This window comes from Astyanax mexicanus, chromosome 4, assembly GCF_023375975.1.
Source record: "Astyanax mexicanus isolate ESR-SI-001 chromosome 4, AstMex3_surface, whole genome shotgun sequence".
NCBI lineage: Eukaryota > Metazoa > Chordata > Actinopteri > Characiformes > Acestrorhamphidae > Astyanax > Astyanax mexicanus.
This window is the reverse complement of record NC_064411.1, coordinates 7,525,434-7,543,211: the sequence shown is the minus strand read 5'-3', so window position 1 is coordinate 7,543,211 and position 17,778 is coordinate 7,525,434. Positions and strand designations below refer to the sequence as shown.

Here is a 17,778-nt window from a genome sequence, read left to right as displayed (position 1 = left end):
GATAGCCAGTTAAGCTAAGGGAAAGCTAGCCAGCTAAGCTAACGGAAATATAGCCAGCTAAGCTAAGGGAAAGATATCCAACTAAGCTAACGGAAATATAGCCAGTTAAGCTAACGGAAAGCTAGCCAGTTAAGCTAAGGGAAAGATATCCAGCTAAGCTAAGGGAAAGATATCCAGCTAAGCTAAGGGAAAGCTAGCCAGTTAAGCTAAGGGAAAGATTGCCAGTTAAGCTAAGGGAAAGATAGCCAGTTAAGCTAAGGGAAAGCTAGCTAGCTAAGCTAACGGAAATATAGCCAGTTAAGCTAATGGAAAGCTAGCCAGTTAAGCTAAGGGAAAGATATCCAGCTAAGCTAAGGGAAAGATAGCCAGTTAAGCTAATGGAAAGCTAGCCAGTTAAGCTAAGGGAAAGATATCCAGCTAAGCTAAGGGAAAGATAGCCAGTTAAGCTAATGGAAAGCTAGCCAGTTAAGCTAAGGGAAAGATATTCAGTTAAGCTAAGGGAAAGATAACCAGTTAAGCTAAGGGAAAGATATTCAGTTAAGCTAATGCAAAGATAGCCAGTTAAGCTAAGGGAAAGATATCCAGCTAAGCTAAGGGAAAGATAGCCAGTTAAGCTAAGGGAAAGCTAGCCAGCTAAGCTAACGGAAATATAGCCAGCTAAGCTAAGGGAAAGATATCCAACTAAGCTAACGGAAATATAGCCAGTTAAGCTAACGGAAAGCTAGCCAGTTAAGCTAAGGGAAAGATATCCAGCTAAGCTAAGGGAAAGATATCCAGCTAAGCTAAGGGAAAGCTAGCCAGTTAAGCTAAGGGAAAGATTGCCAGTTAAGCTAAGGGAAAGATAGCCAGTTAAGCTAAGGGAAAGCTAGCTAGCTAAGCTAACGGAAATATAGCCAGTTAAGCTAATGGAAAGCTAGCCAGTTAAGCTAAGGGAAAGATATCCAGCTAAGCTAAGGGAAAGATAGCCAGTTAAGCTAATGGAAAGCTAGCCAGTTAAGCTAAGGGAAAGATATCCAGCTAAGCTAAGGGAAAGATAGCCAGTTAAGCTAATGGAAAGCTAGCCAGTTAAGCTAAGGGAAAGATATCCAGCTAAGCTAAGGGAAAGATAGCCAGTTAAGCTAATGGAAAGCTAGCCAGTTAAGCTAAGGGAAAGATATTCAGTTAAGCTAAGGGAAAGATAACCAGTTAAGCTAAGGGAAAGATATTCAGTTAAGCTAATGCAAAGATAGCCAGTTAAGCTAAGGGAAAGATATCCAGCTAAGCTAAGGGAAAGATAGCCAGTTAAGCTAAGGGAATGATAGCCAGTTAAGCTAATGGAAAGCTAGCCAGTTAAGCTAACGGAAAGCTAGCCAGTTAAGCTAAAGGAAAGATATCATTTTAAAAAGTTTTGGTATTTTTGTGAACCTGATATCCTGATATCGGCCACCTCACATGTTTATAGAATGTAACTACCAGTCACACACAGTGACTGTAAAGGCTATTTATGTTTCACCATGAACAGCCTGAAGAAATTCAAATTCAAATAACTATCACTATATAAGAATCACTGTAATCAAATACAGTCTGCAAATTTCTCTAAAATTAAGCATTGTACATGAAAAGACACTAACAGATGTAGTATTTACCTGACTGCATTCTCATATCTCTATATTATCATTTTAAGAGGCTGTGAGCAGTGTTGGGAAGTAACGGATTACATGTAACGGCGTTACGTAATCAGATTACAAATTATAAGTAACTGTAATCCGTTACAGTTACTGCTTCAATAAATGGTAATCAGATTACAGTTACTCTGCTAAAATTAAAGGATTACATTGCGGTACTTTCCTATTTTTGCTCTTCCAACACTGACAAAACGCAAATAACATTTTGCGGTGAAATCGCTTTGATGTGAAAGGGAACTGTCTGCCCCTCGTCCCATCTCGCTGCACACACACACACACAGGGAGGAGGGGCAGACAGCGGCTCCGCACACACAACGAGACGAAATTAACTGACATTTTGGTCAACGAATAAAAACAAGACGAAAATGTTTGGCAGGGACGAAATCCAATCAGAACTGATTTAGTTCTGTGAAAGGTAGGAACCAGTTAGGAAGAGATCCAATCACTGCTACTTTAGAGAAGGTGCAGTAGCGCCGCGCGCTCAGTTACAAACCCGGGAATTAACCTGTCGTTACGGAGCTCGACTGGAAGTTAACTCGACAGTGTTCAGCAGGGAGAGAGAGAGGGGAGAGGCGATATATTTCTCCTTTGACGTCGCGAAAAATAAGATAACGTGTAAACCGCGTGGAGCGACTCCATCTCCGGTAAAACACCAATCTTTCAGCTTCTGCAGACCAGAGTAACACAGATCTCCATGCAGAGATCAGCGTTTTAATACTGATGTAATTTCATGAGCTGATGGGGTGTTTAACTCAGCAGTGCACTAAAACAGAACTGATACAGAAATCTCTCATTAAGATCAGATCATCTGCTTAGTCTCACAGTGGGAAAGATATAGCTAGTGTTAAAGCAGGAACAGGTCAGAAAGAAACTCAATAATATAACCAAAATAAAACAATAAAATAAGTCAATCTATGAACCCAAAAGTCTGTGTAAAGTTCCTTACAGCACTTTCTCATAAGTTTCTCACTTTAACTCATGAAGTCTCTCAGTACATCCTGAGAGCATCTCTACAGGACAGTGTGTGAATGTGTGTTCATTTATAGACTGTAGCTCCAGTAGGTGTGCTGGGTTAGTGCTGGAGATAAAACTAGATCCTTTAAAAGTTTTTGCATCTACAGCTCTGTTTAAACTATAATTTAACTATTCAGTTGTTTTATGACCTGATTTCTAGAGCAAAATTTTAAATGTAAAATATATATAGTCACACACCTATAATAATAATAATATACATTAAATCATATATAAATATATTTCACATTCAAACATTAACAATATTACTCAAGTGGTTATTAAACGTTTCATTTCATATGAGTGTATAGTTAATAATTCAAGGGAACTGATGAAAAAGCATTTACATTTACACCCTTTACATTTTAGTCGACTAAATTTACTGTAATTTTAGTAGACTATATTCTTATGACATTAAGTCGACTAAAACTAAGTTGACTAAATTACTAAATTGTGACTAAAACTAAATGCTATTTTCGTCACAAGACTATAACTAAGACTAAATCAAAATTTGTTGTCAAAATTAACACTGGTGGCAAACCTGCAAGTAGATAGCTTACAGTTGTTGTTACATTGTTTGGTTTTAAATTGTTTTATTATCAATTTATAGAAGTGTTTCATAAAATTGTTTGATGAAATGGTTTCATAAGTATTTTTATAGAGTGATTGAAAAGGCTTTTTTATTTGTTTATCTATTTGTTAACTGGAAAGAAAAATAAAAGAATAATATGCAATATGTGGTTGCTACATTCATTCAGGCTTAAAAAAACGACAATATTGTAAGTAATCCAAAGTAATCAGATTACGTTACTCACTTGAAGTAATGTAACTGATTACGTTACAAATTACATTTTGAGTGATGTAATCAGTAATCTGTAAGGGATTACATTTTAAAAGTAACCTTCCCAACACTGGCCGTGAGAAGATCAATCATGCCACCACCAAAGGATGCAGAGATCGAGCAGGTTGCAAAGGTTTGGCTTTGGAATGCACGGGACCGTTCAGGTGGACGGAAGCATCGTCTCATGCAGTCTCTTCAAAAAAATAGTTAATTTATGATCTATGCTATATTAATGCATAAACAATATTCATTTTTGATATGATTAACTATATCTGTTCTATTTATGTAAAGTACATCTATTTTCTCCTTCATTATTATTGCTGTGAGATAAAAACCTTAATGCAAAAACTAATGTTATATTCAATTAGAATTTTTTTTACTGGTTTGATTGGGATGACATTTTGGTTCGAAGTCTACAAGCAAGAGGAATAAAATTAATAATAGAGATCAGGGGTGGGTTTCCTGAAAGCTTCGTTACGCTAAGAACTTCGTTAACTCGTACTTAAGATTGATCGTTAATTAAAGAGTGTTTCCCAAACCCGTGCGTAACTAAAGTACTACGTAAACTCGCTCGCAGATTAACGAGTGCCCTCACCCAGTCGTTATTCTTAAGAGCTTCTTTAGGGGATCTCTACTTGCAGTTCAGCACCTTAAACACCAGGGACCGCCAATTTTGAGGGAGAAAAATGATAATTTCCCTGGTTGAAGCAAATATATTATGTTACTATTAATTATAATCAATTATATATATATATATAATTATTATTATAATAATTAATATTATTATATTATATTATATTATATTATTTCCCATGTCTGCGGGTGCTCCGGTTTCCTTCCTCAGTCCAAAGTTCAGGCTAATTGGATGTCGAATAAAAATTGCCCCTTAGGTGTGAGTGTGTGAGTGGATGTGCCTGTGTGTCTGTCTGCCCTGCGATGGATTGGCGGCCTGTCCAGGGTGTATACTGCCTTCCCCCCGATGCCGGCTGGTATAGACTCCAGCCACCCCCCGCGACCCTTAACGGATAAAACGGTTGACGATGAGTGAGGATGTGAGTGAATGAGTTATATTATATTATATTATATTATATTATATCATATATTATATTATATATTATATTATATTATATTATATTATATTATATTATATTATATTATATTATAATGCCAACTTTCTCTGTGTAGTCTAACTGGGCATACTGGAATTGACCAATCAAACCCATAAATTATTAAAAATCCAGATTCCTGCAGATGATGCTCACGGTCTAAGCAAAGCTGCAAAGTCACCAAGTCCGTGGATTCTGTAATCAGGCTGTTATGTGGCATACACACACTTATATACACTTCCCACCAGCCCGGGAATTACAGCACAATACAATATATTTCCATGCTATTGGGAAAATCCCTGGTACTGTAGGTCCGGTGCAGGGGACGCCTGCAGTGTCTTTACTCACACCTACACGTATTGTAAAGGGTATCGGTGAATGTGCAGGTAATATTTAATATTATTCTTTATTTAGGTGCTTCTAACCAGTGATGTCAGTAACGCGTTACTTAATCTGACCCTTTTTTTCAGTAACGAGTAATCTAACGCGTTACTATTTCCAATCCAGTAATCAGATTAAAGTTACTTATTTAAGTCACTATGCGTTACTCTCTCTCTCTCTCTCCACCTCACACTCACACACACACACACACACACACCGCTCCCTTACCCATTCCCCCTCCGCTCTTCCCCAATCACACGCGTCTCGCTTTCTCCCCTGTCTCTCTCTCGCGCTCGGCGTGTCTTTAGTTTCCGCCCGTTTTCGTTTTCCGCCAGTTCTCGGCGCCCTATCTCTTTATTAAAGCGTTTTTTTTTTTGCGGCCGAGTCCCAATTCACTAGCCAGGGCAGCGGTCTGCCACAAATTTGATTGGCAGAGGAGAGCATTTAAAGATTTTACACCACACGTGATTGGAAGTTCACTGCGCGTATACCGTAAAGACAAGAAAAGTTCCGGTGCTTTAAATGAACACTGTCAGATTTAAATCCTTCTCAGTAGTTGGGTCCGGTATGGGTCCGTATTGGACAACGTCTGGGTCCGGACCCGGACCCCAGTCTGCAAATATGTGATCCCTGGTCTAGACCATATACACGGTTCTGTTTTATAAAACCACTCCTTGCTGCCCTGCAGAGAACAACAGGTTCAATGTTCAGTTTTACAGTGTTAAATATGTAAGGTCAAGAAAGACTTTCTTTATTTTATATATTTTTTTATAAAAACAAGTATTTATGTTTAGTAAAATCAAGAAATACCATATTTTATTTTTTATAAAAAAATATATTTATGTTAATTTTTTTATTTTTATAAAAAAACGTATTTTTTTAGGAAATAGTTCAACTTAACAGAGATAAATTGTTGCTGTTAAAAATGCATTTTCCAATAAAGGGAGTATTGGCAAAACTGGTTATAATGTTTATGTTAAGGCAGCGGGAGGTGGTGTCTGCAGCTGCTGAAAATAACTAATAAAGTAACTTAGTTACTTTTAAAATCAAGTAATCCATAAAGTTACTAAGTTACTTTTTAAATGAGTATTCAGTAATCAGTAATCGGATTACTTTTTCAAAGTAACTATACCATCACTGCTTCTAACCAACATTGTGGCCGTTCATCTGGGCAAACTGTGGGGTGTGTCAGCTCGCAAATATATAAATACCAGTCAAAAGTTGACACGTCTCATTTTTTATTTATTTATTTTTTTTACATTGTCGATTAATATTAAAACTATGAAAACAATTAATTGACGCATATGGAATTATCTAGTTAACAAAGAGGTGCATGGCCTTCAAAATCCCCTGACCTAAACCCAACTGAGATGTTGATTTAGGATGAGCTGGAGCTTTACAGTGTGTGTGTGTGTGTATATTGAAGAGTTAACGTTTATTATACCTTGGGTGTGTTGACAAATATCCTTCAATAATGATTACTTAACTTTAGCATCTATAATTACATAATCATTGTGTGAAACCTTGTATTTTATACACATTTATATAGAAGATTAACCAATACTCACAATATATATTCTTTACACATATAGTTAAACTTTGCTTGATCAGGCATGTAACTAACACAGACTTTATTATATGACAAACTAACCCACATGATACATAAGGCATTTACTAACACATAGGATCTATTGTATGGTGGACTAACCACGCGCCACTAACACATTAACATATAACATAAGAAATCCATTGTGTGACTGGTGTAGCTCATGCTTAAGGCATTTTGGTCACTGCATGATCCTAACTAACGGCCATCAATCATCGACTGGAACACTCTGTATGAACTAAATTGCTACAGAGGAGGCTCTTAGACCAAAGCGGCCTTCTCTGTGTGTGGGTGCCTCCCTAAACCTGCATCTCTTCAAAGCGGGGAGTGACGCACACGCACACAGATAATGCCACAATGTTCAGTTCTGGCTGGACACAGTCAAGGCCAAGCACTAGTGGTCCGGTCAGACACGTGAAACGGATTACTAACACGTGAAATTATGCATACTAACATGAGATGATTTTAGCAACGCCTCATCAGCAGGTTTCACGTCATTTGGGGTATAAACATGGAGTCAGATCAGAGGGGGGTCAGAACTTTTACTATTTGATGGCTGCTAACTGTCTTGTATGTATTGGTTCTCCTGAATTCAGTACTTTGTAATAAATACTTGATTTGCTTTCAACTCCACTCCACCTGTCTGCGACTCTCTCCATCAAAACGAACACGCAGGGGAGTTGTACCCCGGATGGTGGATGGGGGTAACCCATCTTTCATTTTCTTTTTACAACAATATATACGGAACAATAATTATTTTTATATTATTATATTATTTTTATATTATTAATAATTATAATAATAAATTAATATTATTATCAATACTACTATTAATAATATTAGTACAATATCTATTAATATAATATATATGTATATTAACAATAATAGTTTTTAAAAAAGTTTAATGTTTATTAAACATTTATATATAAACATATGACTTATTTATTTAGCCATATGTATCTGTAGGAGTATTTTATTAATGCCAAAGTACATCCTTTTGTAATTTAAATTTCAAAATATGTATAATATTGATGATTACAACACTTTTTTACATTTTTAGGGTGTAATACTGAATAAATACTGCATAATAATCGATATTTGTGGATCGATTGAGTGCGCTGTTTCGGGGGAGGAGTCAACAAAGACGTTCTTTAACCTCCTTTGTTAATTTTCACGTTGCGAAGCTCTTTGGGAAACACTCGCAGAACTGGCTCGTTCTTTACTCACGTCATTCGTTAGTTCGTTCGTTATTCGCTAAGGTTGTTCGTTTTCGGGAAACCCACCCCAGAGGCTTTGTTCCAGTAGCAATAATAGTATCAGTTTATTATTCATCTACTACATCAGTCTAGTGCATTTAAGTATTTATTCAAGAATATGATTTGCTGTTTTTATATGTTTATATATATATATATATATATATATATATATATATATATATATATATATTTTTTTTTTTTTATTTAAGTTGTATAATTCTTTGTTATTTTGTATTATGTTTGATATTTATATCATACCGTTTATTATAAATACTGTTTTTGCAAATGGAGATATTTATGGAGTATATGTTTATCTACATGCTAAAATATAAATTTGGGATTTAATTTACTTAAATACTGTTGTGTGTTGTTTATATTTTATACATGATACTTTGTAATACATTTATTAATTTACTATACACTTTAAATTGTGTTATTTATATAATTGTTTTACAGCCAGTTGCAAAAAATGTCAAAGTGCCAATAGCACAGCTTTAAATTTTCTTTCTTGAAAAGTGTTCTCTGTTCAATATTGCACAGTTCTAAAAATTTGGGGCCACAATTGGTTTTCCGCTGAGGGCGTGTGTGTGTGTGTGTGTGTGTGTGTGTGTGTTAGTGTTAGAGCTCTGCAAATCTCTGTTGGCTCAATGTGCAAATACCCATTGGTCCGATTTGGGCCGCCCATATGGGGGCGGTACCGCACCAACCTCATTGGCCCAGTGTGGGCATGTTTGCTGGGTTGTATCATGACATTATTCTCCCCAAACAAAATCACATCATAAAACATTTTACTATTGCTAACACATTTGTAAATCTGTACATAAAAATACTGTGTGGAGCATGCACCATGTTTTTTTAATGCGTCACGAACAATGTAGAAAAATACTGAATAACAAAAGCAGTTTTGTTAAAAGGATACAGCAACTGGAAATAGGGGCACATTACATTATTTTTAAAGGTAAGTTACAGTTTAGCCACCTTTACCTTATCAAGCCAATGCTAGCGACCTAGCCAAGCTAGCTAGCAATTCCAAACATCACATACTACCAACAGCGTGAATGTCCTAAAAACATGAATTTGTTATTAGTTGTTGATATATAGCCTAAATGGTAGGATAATGTACACACAGTTTGTAATGGTTAATCCTTTTCGTTATATAGTTAACTTTAACCGTTAGGTGTGTTATTCTGCTATAACACCACTGGGTCATTTTACAAGCTAATATTTTAGGTTTTTTTTCTGTCAGGATGAGTGAGGCAGGCTGTGTGGTGAGGACCAGGTCGATATGATTACTCATCTATCTATCTATCTATCTATCTATCTATCTATCTATCTATCTATCTATCTATCTATCTAATTAATTTAAACACTGATTATTTTTTCTTTCTTTTTTAAAGAGCATAATATAAAATATTTCAGCATGAAAGCTCATATTTGTAATGTGTAACAGCTTCCTATATCATAACTACATCTCTGCTGTTTGTAACAAATCAAACCGTGTGTAAATCGGATATAAAATGGTAGAGTGGTGATTATTATAGATGTATTAAACACCTTAATCAGTGTAAATTAATGCTCTGGGGAATCGCTAGAAGCGCGTTTTCTTTATTTGCGTAGTTTTGGCACTAATTTAGCTCCATAGGTGGAGTGGAGACAGCGAGGCACCGAAGGACAAAAAAATGACGTTGTAAAAATACTGTGGGCTCTGCGACACTTTGCAGAGCACAGGCGCAACGACAGGGAGGCAGAGAGACAGCGACATACTGAAGGAAAAAAACGGATCCCAAATAGGATCCTAAAACGCTCCCATTGTGGAATCGTTCACTTCAAAGAGCCGACGCTTAGAGCTGCATCGTTCTCGAACGACACATAACTGCTGAGCAGAGCTAGGAGAAGATCCAGTGCTGGTGGTGTAAATGCTGCACATGCTGAAGGTGGTGAAGGTGGTGTTGGTGTAGGAGTGAATGTAGAACAGCGTGTTGAAGAAAGAGAGAGAAACTTCTCCATACCTTCTGTAGTTCAGCTGATCCTGCTCTTCCTCCTCAGGCGCTGCGAAAGAACTGCAGAGCCCGAAGCTCAGCCTCACTCGGGTTATGTAGAGCTCCGCCCCCTCCATATCACATTACACCCCATCACCGCGCTGAATGGAGCTAAACAGCTAAAACTCTCATTTAAAACAGCGTAGAACTGCTTCTATGGGGCTTTTCTTTCATTTTACAAATTAGAATAAAGTATTTCACTAAAATAGGAAAGATTTTTTTTTTAATGTGACACTTACGAGTGGTGGCTTCTAGCCATTTTTACCCATGCACTTATACTGACTACGCCACTCCCGTTAAAAGGTGGGAGAAACCCAAAAGGAATGTGAAGCCCTCCCCCTTCACAGATCCCGACTGTGTTAAAACAGTCTATAGAGGCAGAGTTTGATATCAAAATACTTTTATTCACAATCATCAAAACACAAACATAAAACCCACAATGAATCTCCACTGAATTGGTTGACACTGACAATACTTGACTTTAGCACATGAACACCAGTTTTGGATGGAATAAAGCAAACCAAAAATAAAGGATCCACAAAGCCCACAGCTTAACACTACACTGCACACCACACCAAACAAACCATAATGGGGAGGACTAGCTTGGATTCTTTCTTTGGTAACTTCAAAAATACTGTTCAACAAAACACACTAGATGAAAAGAAACTCAAGTGTGGCAGAGTATTAATTGGAAAAAAAAAAAACCCACAAAACCCACAAAGTTACTGAAACCAATGAAAAAAGAAAATAAACTAATTAAATTGAACCCAAAAAACAAAGAATTACAAAATTAAACAAAACTTAGCTACTACAATAAATTATGCAGATAGTCATAGCCAGAAAACAATGCAAACAAATAAATAAATAAAGCACCAAAAAAACTAACAAAACAAAGAAACTGCAGAAACTAAAGCAATCAATACAGAAATTATAAGGAAAGAAATACAGAAACTATCCAAAAAAAACCCATAAATGGACCATCAAAAACAGTAGAGAACCATTAAGAAAACAGTAGAAATGACATTAGAAAACAAGATTAGAAACACAGTAGAAATCAGGAAACAACAGAAAACAGTGGCCAATATCCTCAACTTTCAGCCATGCACACGTCCTGCCAAGACACACATAATTATTCAACATTTATTTATTTATTTGTTCATTAGCTCAACCAAATTAAAAATGTTACATACCCTTGCCGTCTTGAGAGAAGCACATGGAGGGAAAGGGAAAATCAGGAGCACCCCAGCCTTCTTGTGAACTTGCACAATGAATAGTCAGAAACATGCAGTGAACGAAATGCTTCAAGCATGAGCTACACACGTCACACAATGGATTCCATATGTTATATGTTAATGTGTTAGTAGCGCGTGGTTAGTCCGCCATATAATAGGTCCTATGTGTTAGTAAACGCGTTATGTATCATGTGGGTTAATTTGTCATAATAAGGCCGGTGTTAGTCACATGCCTGATCAAACAGTGTTTTACTATATATGTAAAGAATATACTATGATTATTGGTTAATCTTCTATATAAATGCGTGTAAAATACACTGTGAGTAATAAAAATGATCAAATACAATGTGAGTATTGGTTAATGCATATAGAATACAAGGTTTCACACAATGATTATGTAATTATAGATACTAAGATAAGTAATCATAATTGAAAGATATTTGTCAATACACTCAAGGTAAAATAAACAGTTACTCTTCAAGACCTAGCCATCAGACTGCTGACATGAGGGCTTGAGCTGGAGCCTGTAGCAGTAGAGGAGTACTGCAGAGTAAGGGAGGTTAACCACTATCCCTGTGGTTTTCTGATCCACCCTGATGCACCATTGAAATAAAATGCCCAAATGTAGCAAGCTATGTGGACTGCCCATATATTAAGATCAGTGAGGGCACACATACACTCAGGAAAACTCATCCTTACTTTTGGCAGATTCAGGGCCAGATGCTGATCTCTGGATTGGACTGGTGTGATTTTGTGGTCTATACAGAGGAATACATGATTATTCAGAGGAGCCCCCATGACAAAGGAATCATGAAAACAATTAAAGAAAAAACTGACCTTTTCTTTTTTTATTTGTACCTTTGTGCATCCCTAGATAAATAGGATAGAGCTAAATCACTAGCTAATGTGTGGAGAGCTTAACCTGTAAATTGTTTTTGTTTCTTTGTAAAAGTTGTTTTGAGCAGATTTAAGAAAGTTACAGCTGTTGTGTAAGTAATTGTTAAATATAATGAATTGCTGTTGTTTATTAGTATAGCTGCAAATATAGTTAAAATATGTAACAATTTTATTGAACATTACTGATTATAATAAAGAAATTAGCATCAAAGTGATTAATGTCTTGTGTAATTGATACAGTTATGGTTATAGTAAGGTAGGCAATCAGAACTCAAACAAATCTTGTACTAGTTAAACTGAACAGTGAATTTATTGCAGTAAATCAGCATTCGGTCACAATGCATTAAACCATATTTCATTGAAAAATATATACATATATACATGCAGATTTATGCTATTTACATTACATCCTCTGTGATAAGAAACTAAACATTTCCACCTTCAAAAAAGCCCAGCAGATGTTGAGCCTTGCTTTTTTGTCCAAGCCTTTACAAGAGGCCCATTTTCATAGTTTGTCAGCAGACATGCTACAGTATAGAGCTGATTAATGTTGCCAAAAAGCCGGAGAGGAAGGCGCTCCACGTGCACCCTAAGGCGGGCAATGGCCTGGGTCTCCCTGACCTCACCAACAGGCATCTGGGATCTTCCAGACAGAAATGGAGGCCTGTAGATTTTACATGGCACAAAGTCACCAACAAGAAATCCTCGATCGACCATGATGGCCATCCCAGGTCTCAACAGGGAGAGAATTCCAGACTCTCTCATGATCTGTTTGTCACTGATGGATCCAGCATACAGTGGAGAGATAAATGTGACAGCCCCATGAGGAGCAACACCAAGCAGCCCTTTAAGTGTACAATGGGACTTGTACACAGAAAATACTTCACTTTGAAGAAGAGGTGAAGATGGGCACTGGCACCTCAGCTCTGTGCAGTCCAGGATAACTGTAGTGTCTGCATAGTCCTTGAACTCTGCTGGCAGATGTTCCCTTATTTTTTCCACTGCCATCCAGATTCTCACTGACCCCAGCACAGCATATAGAAAGTTGCTCCATGTTGTAATAATCTGACTGACTGTGGACTGGTGGACCCCAAACCGGTCGGCAAGGTCATGCTGTTTTAAACGCAGTGCAAGATAGTTCAGAAACATGAACATCTCATCTATGGGCTGCAGGTAACGAGACTGTAAAAATAACACAAGGTAATATTGTATTAATTTTAATTCTATCAGCCATTATCCCGGTCAGGTTATAAGGTATGGTCCATGAAAATAAACATAATTGTACTTACCACAGTGGAACTTGGCTCAAAGGTGCCTCTCTGTGCTGGTGTGACACTAACCATAGATGGCAGAGAGGGCTCTATTAAGGCCCAGAAGCGCATGAGGAGGTCATAGGATCCAAACCTATAAATACAATTATTTTTATGATTAAAATTGGTATCAGTGTTTTAGTAACTTAATTTAAATAATAACCAAAGTATACTTGAGAGAGAACACATAATGAAGGTGAACATACATTATCAAATTTAAAAAATATCATTAAAAAGTTCACTTTTGATAACTCAATTTAAACCACAAGCTTTACGTGTGATTAATATGAAAAATGACCCTTTAAATTAAAATATGAACTAAACCTTTTTACCATATTCTCGTTTTTAATGTTACACTGTATATTTATAATCAGCAAACAAACTTTAATCAGTGCTGGCGAGTATGTCTGTATGCTTTACTTATTTTAGTGCATAAACTTAAATAATAAAACCTGCTGAACATCTTACCACATCTTTCCTGTAAAAGCGAATGTCACTGTCTGAGCCAGCAAAGCGGTGAATGCCAAAGCGATGCTCCAGAGTAAGCTGCTCTATTTGTTTCTTCAGCTGGAGGATCTCCTCTCTAAAAAGCAGGTTTTCTTCCAGAACCAAGTCGACAGCAGCGGGGTCCGGAGCAGAAGCGTAGTCGTGGTCCCCGAGGAGTGCATCCGTCTCCTGGACAGGTGTCCAGCCCCCCCGGTCGTGAAAGTGGGACAGAGAAATTGTCAGGCCCGTAGCCAGGGGGGATCGAAGGGTTCGTTCGATCCCCCCCATCCCCCACAACCCCCCCTCAGCCACCCCAATCCTCCCCCCCCCCCCCCGCCTGCCCCCAGAGTAGTGACGAGTAAGAAAAATTGTTAATGTTTCTCTTTACACATTTTGTTCAGACTGTTTTACACCAATCCAGTAGGTGGCGGTAATTCCCCCATTTCTGTTCTTAGCTTGTGGAAAGAATAAGAATCAGGGGAAAGTTACTTGAGAAAATGGGTAAAAAAGAAGACAAGGAGCGAAAACGGAAGAAAACGGCGGTAACATTGTCCCAAAATATTGGTGACTTGTTCAAAAAAAGGCCCAAAATCGGTAAGCTGCTGAGTGCAGGGCTTCTATTTCTTTACAACTCCCCTGCGTTAAAAGTGCCGGGCTCGGCTTAGCCCAATAGTATATTGTACATGTAACACCGGATTATTACTGTTATTATTGCGATAACTCCAAAGTCTGGATTTTAGTTGATTTTTAAGAAATGTAGGTTAAGTGACAATAACATTCAGTCACTCACTTTGCAATTCTGACGATCAAGCTAGGGTGTATTTTACTCTCAACATGCCTGTTGCTCCTAAGGCCATATATAAAATACAGTATAGAGGTGTAAAAAGGGGGTTAACCTCTCAACACGCCTTGGCCCGCCGGCGGGCCAGAAAAATATCATATTTAATATCTGGCTGTGTTTATGAATACTTATAGGTTCAATATAGACACCCAATATGCCATTTTAAAGCTTTTCAGTTATCTAGCCTATTTAGCCGTATCTCCTTTCAGAAAATAAACATTTAGGGCAAAATATGCCTGGTTTATGAAAGTTATGAAATATTATTTTCATATTTACGTTTTTCGTACGTCCATATTTGATCGAATGCGGACATGTTATACACCGAACCGTCTGCCTCTCCGGATTACGGAACTGTGTTTAGAGTTTAAATCTGCTTGTCTTTCGCTTTGTGTTTACCTCAGGACACTCGAGACACACACCCAACCCCCTCCAGCGCTTCCCCCACACTCTTACCTTCAAAACGCCTCCAAACTTAAGAAAATCCATCAATCCAGTCCCCAGTAATTCTCACATATATCCAAACAGTGCTTGAAATAATTTGAGGCAGAAAAAAATAATATCAACTAACGCATTATTAAAAGCGGATTATTGGTCGCTCCACGAATCCACGCATATCTAATGAATCAGCAGACCCTCACAGACCAGACGGTATGCAAATGAGCTCTGTCAGCCAATCAGGCGCCAATCAGGCTTTTAATAAGACAGAACACTTCAATTTATATTATTATTAATTCATGTTTAAGTTTTAATGACCATACCGATAGTGTTCCTAATGAAGTAATTCTTATCTATTTATGTCAATAGTAGAGAGATAGACAATAAAGGATAGCAACATCAGAGACAGACAATGGAGGGCAGCAACAGAGACAATGGAACAAAGCAACAGACAACTGAGGTGAGCAACAGAGACAGACAATGAAGTCACATCACAGATGTAGGAAGTTTGAGGAACACTTACATTTATATCAAATTTATGTTAACAGTGGGGAGCAACAGACGAACAAATAAGGACAGCAACAACAGATTCACAACAAACTTATAATAAATAAAATATGTCTAAATTAAAAGGTTTGAAGTGTGCTCGTGTATTTAGGGGGCATTGGAGTAGAGAGCCAAATGAAGTCCACTTTTGGGGGAAAAAGATCCCCCCCATCACAATGCTGGCTACGGGCCTGATTGTTCCACTCAAACAACATCGGCACCGCTCCCTTCTTTAACAGTCGCCGTCCAGACTTGGACTCTGGTTCACGCAAATCCTCTTTCTTAAAATGCCGGCTACACACGCGGGTATGCGGAGTGACTGAAGTTCTCATTCCGGATAGCAACAATCCATTTTAGCTGGTTTTCCGCATCGGAGGGAAATGTATGAAAACTAAGTACTAGAGGCCTGACACAAAGGTACACAGCAATGTTCAACCGTAGTGGTGTCAGTTAGCTGAAACTTAAACTTTTTTGCCTGAGACATTATCGCGACTTCACTAAATTCAACACAACAGTGTGGATACCGGAAGAGGCTGAGCTGGCTGAGATTGTAGCGGATATACGTCACCACCCCTGTGTGCATGAACCCTATTGTACATCTGAGCTGAGCCAAAGGATATCATTTTTTGGAGGGGACAAATCCACCTGTTTCAAAATAAAAGTCCGCTTGTAAAAATATTAAAATTAAAAAGAAAGAATTGTTTTTTTTAAAGAGAGAGGTCAGGTAAGAAGTGGAATTTTACTAGTGTTTTTCCAATAACATTGATTAGCTTGGTAATTTAATAGAAAACTCACTATTTTACTGTAATGATAAACAATAAAATTATTAGTAGCTGAAAGTAAAACAAAAAAAAATCCACTTAAAACCATTACTGTGAAATACAGTTCCCAGCTGGTCCATAACTGATACTGATATAGTTCAGTAATAATAATAATAATAGTTCTGGCAATTCCAGGAGATCACATTTTTTGGATATAGTTACTCCCTGATGCACTCCAAAGCTACGGAACTCAGGCAGGAGGTACACCGCCCTCCATAATTATTGGAACCCTTAGTTAAAATATGTTAAAAGCCTTAAAGGAAAAGCCTTAAAATGTAATTTGTATTACTCCTGATCAATAAACAAAACATGTAGACACATTTTGACTAATTGTAGATCACATGATGAATATTCTACAAACTTCATTAGATGTGCCTCTAATTGAATTAGACCTTCTTACACCTCACCATCCTATGCTCCATTAGACACCATCGTCCAGTTGGTGCTTGAACCCGATGATTGCCGCTTGCGGCTATATTTAGTTTTAAAACTGTTATTTGCATAGGATTTTTTTAATGCCTTTCCAAGTCTGAAGTACCCTTCTCACCTAATAAGAGGACATTACGATGTGTTGTTTCAAAATAAAGGCCCTTTAAATTAGAACAATTATTTAATTTTACTACCTTTAGGTTCTTGGGAATTACTATTTCCTGGGACCTAAAATGGGAGGCCAACACCAGCTCCATCCTCAATAACGCCCAGCAAAGGATGTACTTTCTGTGTTCAACTGAGGAAACACGGTGTGCCACAGGAGCTGATGAAACAGTTGACGAGGGGAGCTGCAGGTGAGCTCATTAGTGGGGAGAGTACCTGGCCTCCATTACGTGCTTGGGCAGCAGCAGCAAGAGAAGGTAATGTTTTTAATTAGTTTTTGTAGCAGCTTATACTTATCTGTGCTATCTGGCTGATTTTATGAAGTGCTTGTGTTGCTGGATAGTGCAGTGTTTTAATGATTTAGCTGCTGTTGGTGTGCATGTTGGAGAGGAGTGGAGACAGAGCAGAGAACTGTTTTGGGCAGGTGCTGCTGCTTCACTTGACTCTCATCATACATTGGAAAGAGGTATGTTGTGTATTGCAGTGGTTGTACACAGTTGTACAAGTTAGCTATTTTACAACACTCCAAGTACCTTAAGGTCTGTATTGTTTTGGGTTGTAGTAAAATTATATATTATGTATATTTTTTTAACTGGGTTTTTAGTATTCATTGTGCAAGTTCACAAGAAGGCTGGGGTGCTCCTGATTTCCCCTTTCCCTCCATGTGCTTCTCTTAAGACGGCAAGGGAATGTAACATTTTTAATTTGGTTG

At 37.5% G+C, this 17,778-nt stretch overlaps 7 protein-coding genes across 13 annotated transcripts in view; 2 read left to right on the top strand and 5 right to left on the bottom strand.

Moving 5' to 3' along the window:
- Nucleotides 1-10,000, bottom strand: part of LOC125801399 (zinc finger protein 239-like) — a 240,236-nt gene extending 230,236 nt beyond the window's left edge. Inside the window, exon 1 of the mRNA XM_049478071.1 lies at nt 9,875-10,000. The gene's annotated coding sequence lies outside the window, so the exon portion shown is untranslated. The remainder of the gene's footprint in view (nt 1-9,874) is intronic.
- The window catches only part of LOC125801377 (zinc finger protein 239-like), a 503,775-nt gene that overhangs the window by 69,311 nt on the left and 416,686 nt on the right, over nt 1-17,778 (bottom strand). The window lies entirely within an intron of this gene.
- Nucleotides 1-17,778, bottom strand: part of LOC125801286 (zinc finger protein 239-like) — a 297,606-nt gene that overhangs the window by 6,450 nt on the left and 273,378 nt on the right. The window lies entirely within an intron of this gene.
- LOC125801152 (uncharacterized) overlaps nt 1-17,778 on the top strand; it is a 261,943-nt gene that overhangs the window by 16,950 nt on the left and 227,215 nt on the right. The gene's annotated exons all lie outside the window — the stretch shown is intronic.
- The window catches only part of LOC111189801 (uncharacterized), a 253,995-nt gene that overhangs the window by 24,750 nt on the left and 211,467 nt on the right, over nt 1-17,778 (top strand). The gene's annotated exons all lie outside the window — the stretch shown is intronic.
- Nucleotides 1-17,778, bottom strand: part of LOC111188821 (zinc finger protein 658B-like) — a 241,480-nt gene that overhangs the window by 69,311 nt on the left and 154,391 nt on the right. The window lies entirely within an intron of this gene.
- Nucleotides 12,316-14,119, bottom strand: LOC125801436 (uncharacterized). The gene is made up of 3 exons (XM_049478179.1): nt 13,812-14,119; nt 13,323-13,437; nt 12,316-13,215 (listed from the first exon to the last, which is right to left on the bottom strand). The coding sequence occupies exons 1-3, from the start codon at nt 13,814-13,816 to the stop codon at nt 12,475-12,477; spliced, it is 861 nt and encodes a 286-aa protein (XP_049334136.1). The 5' UTR covers nt 13,817-14,119; the 3' UTR covers nt 12,316-12,474.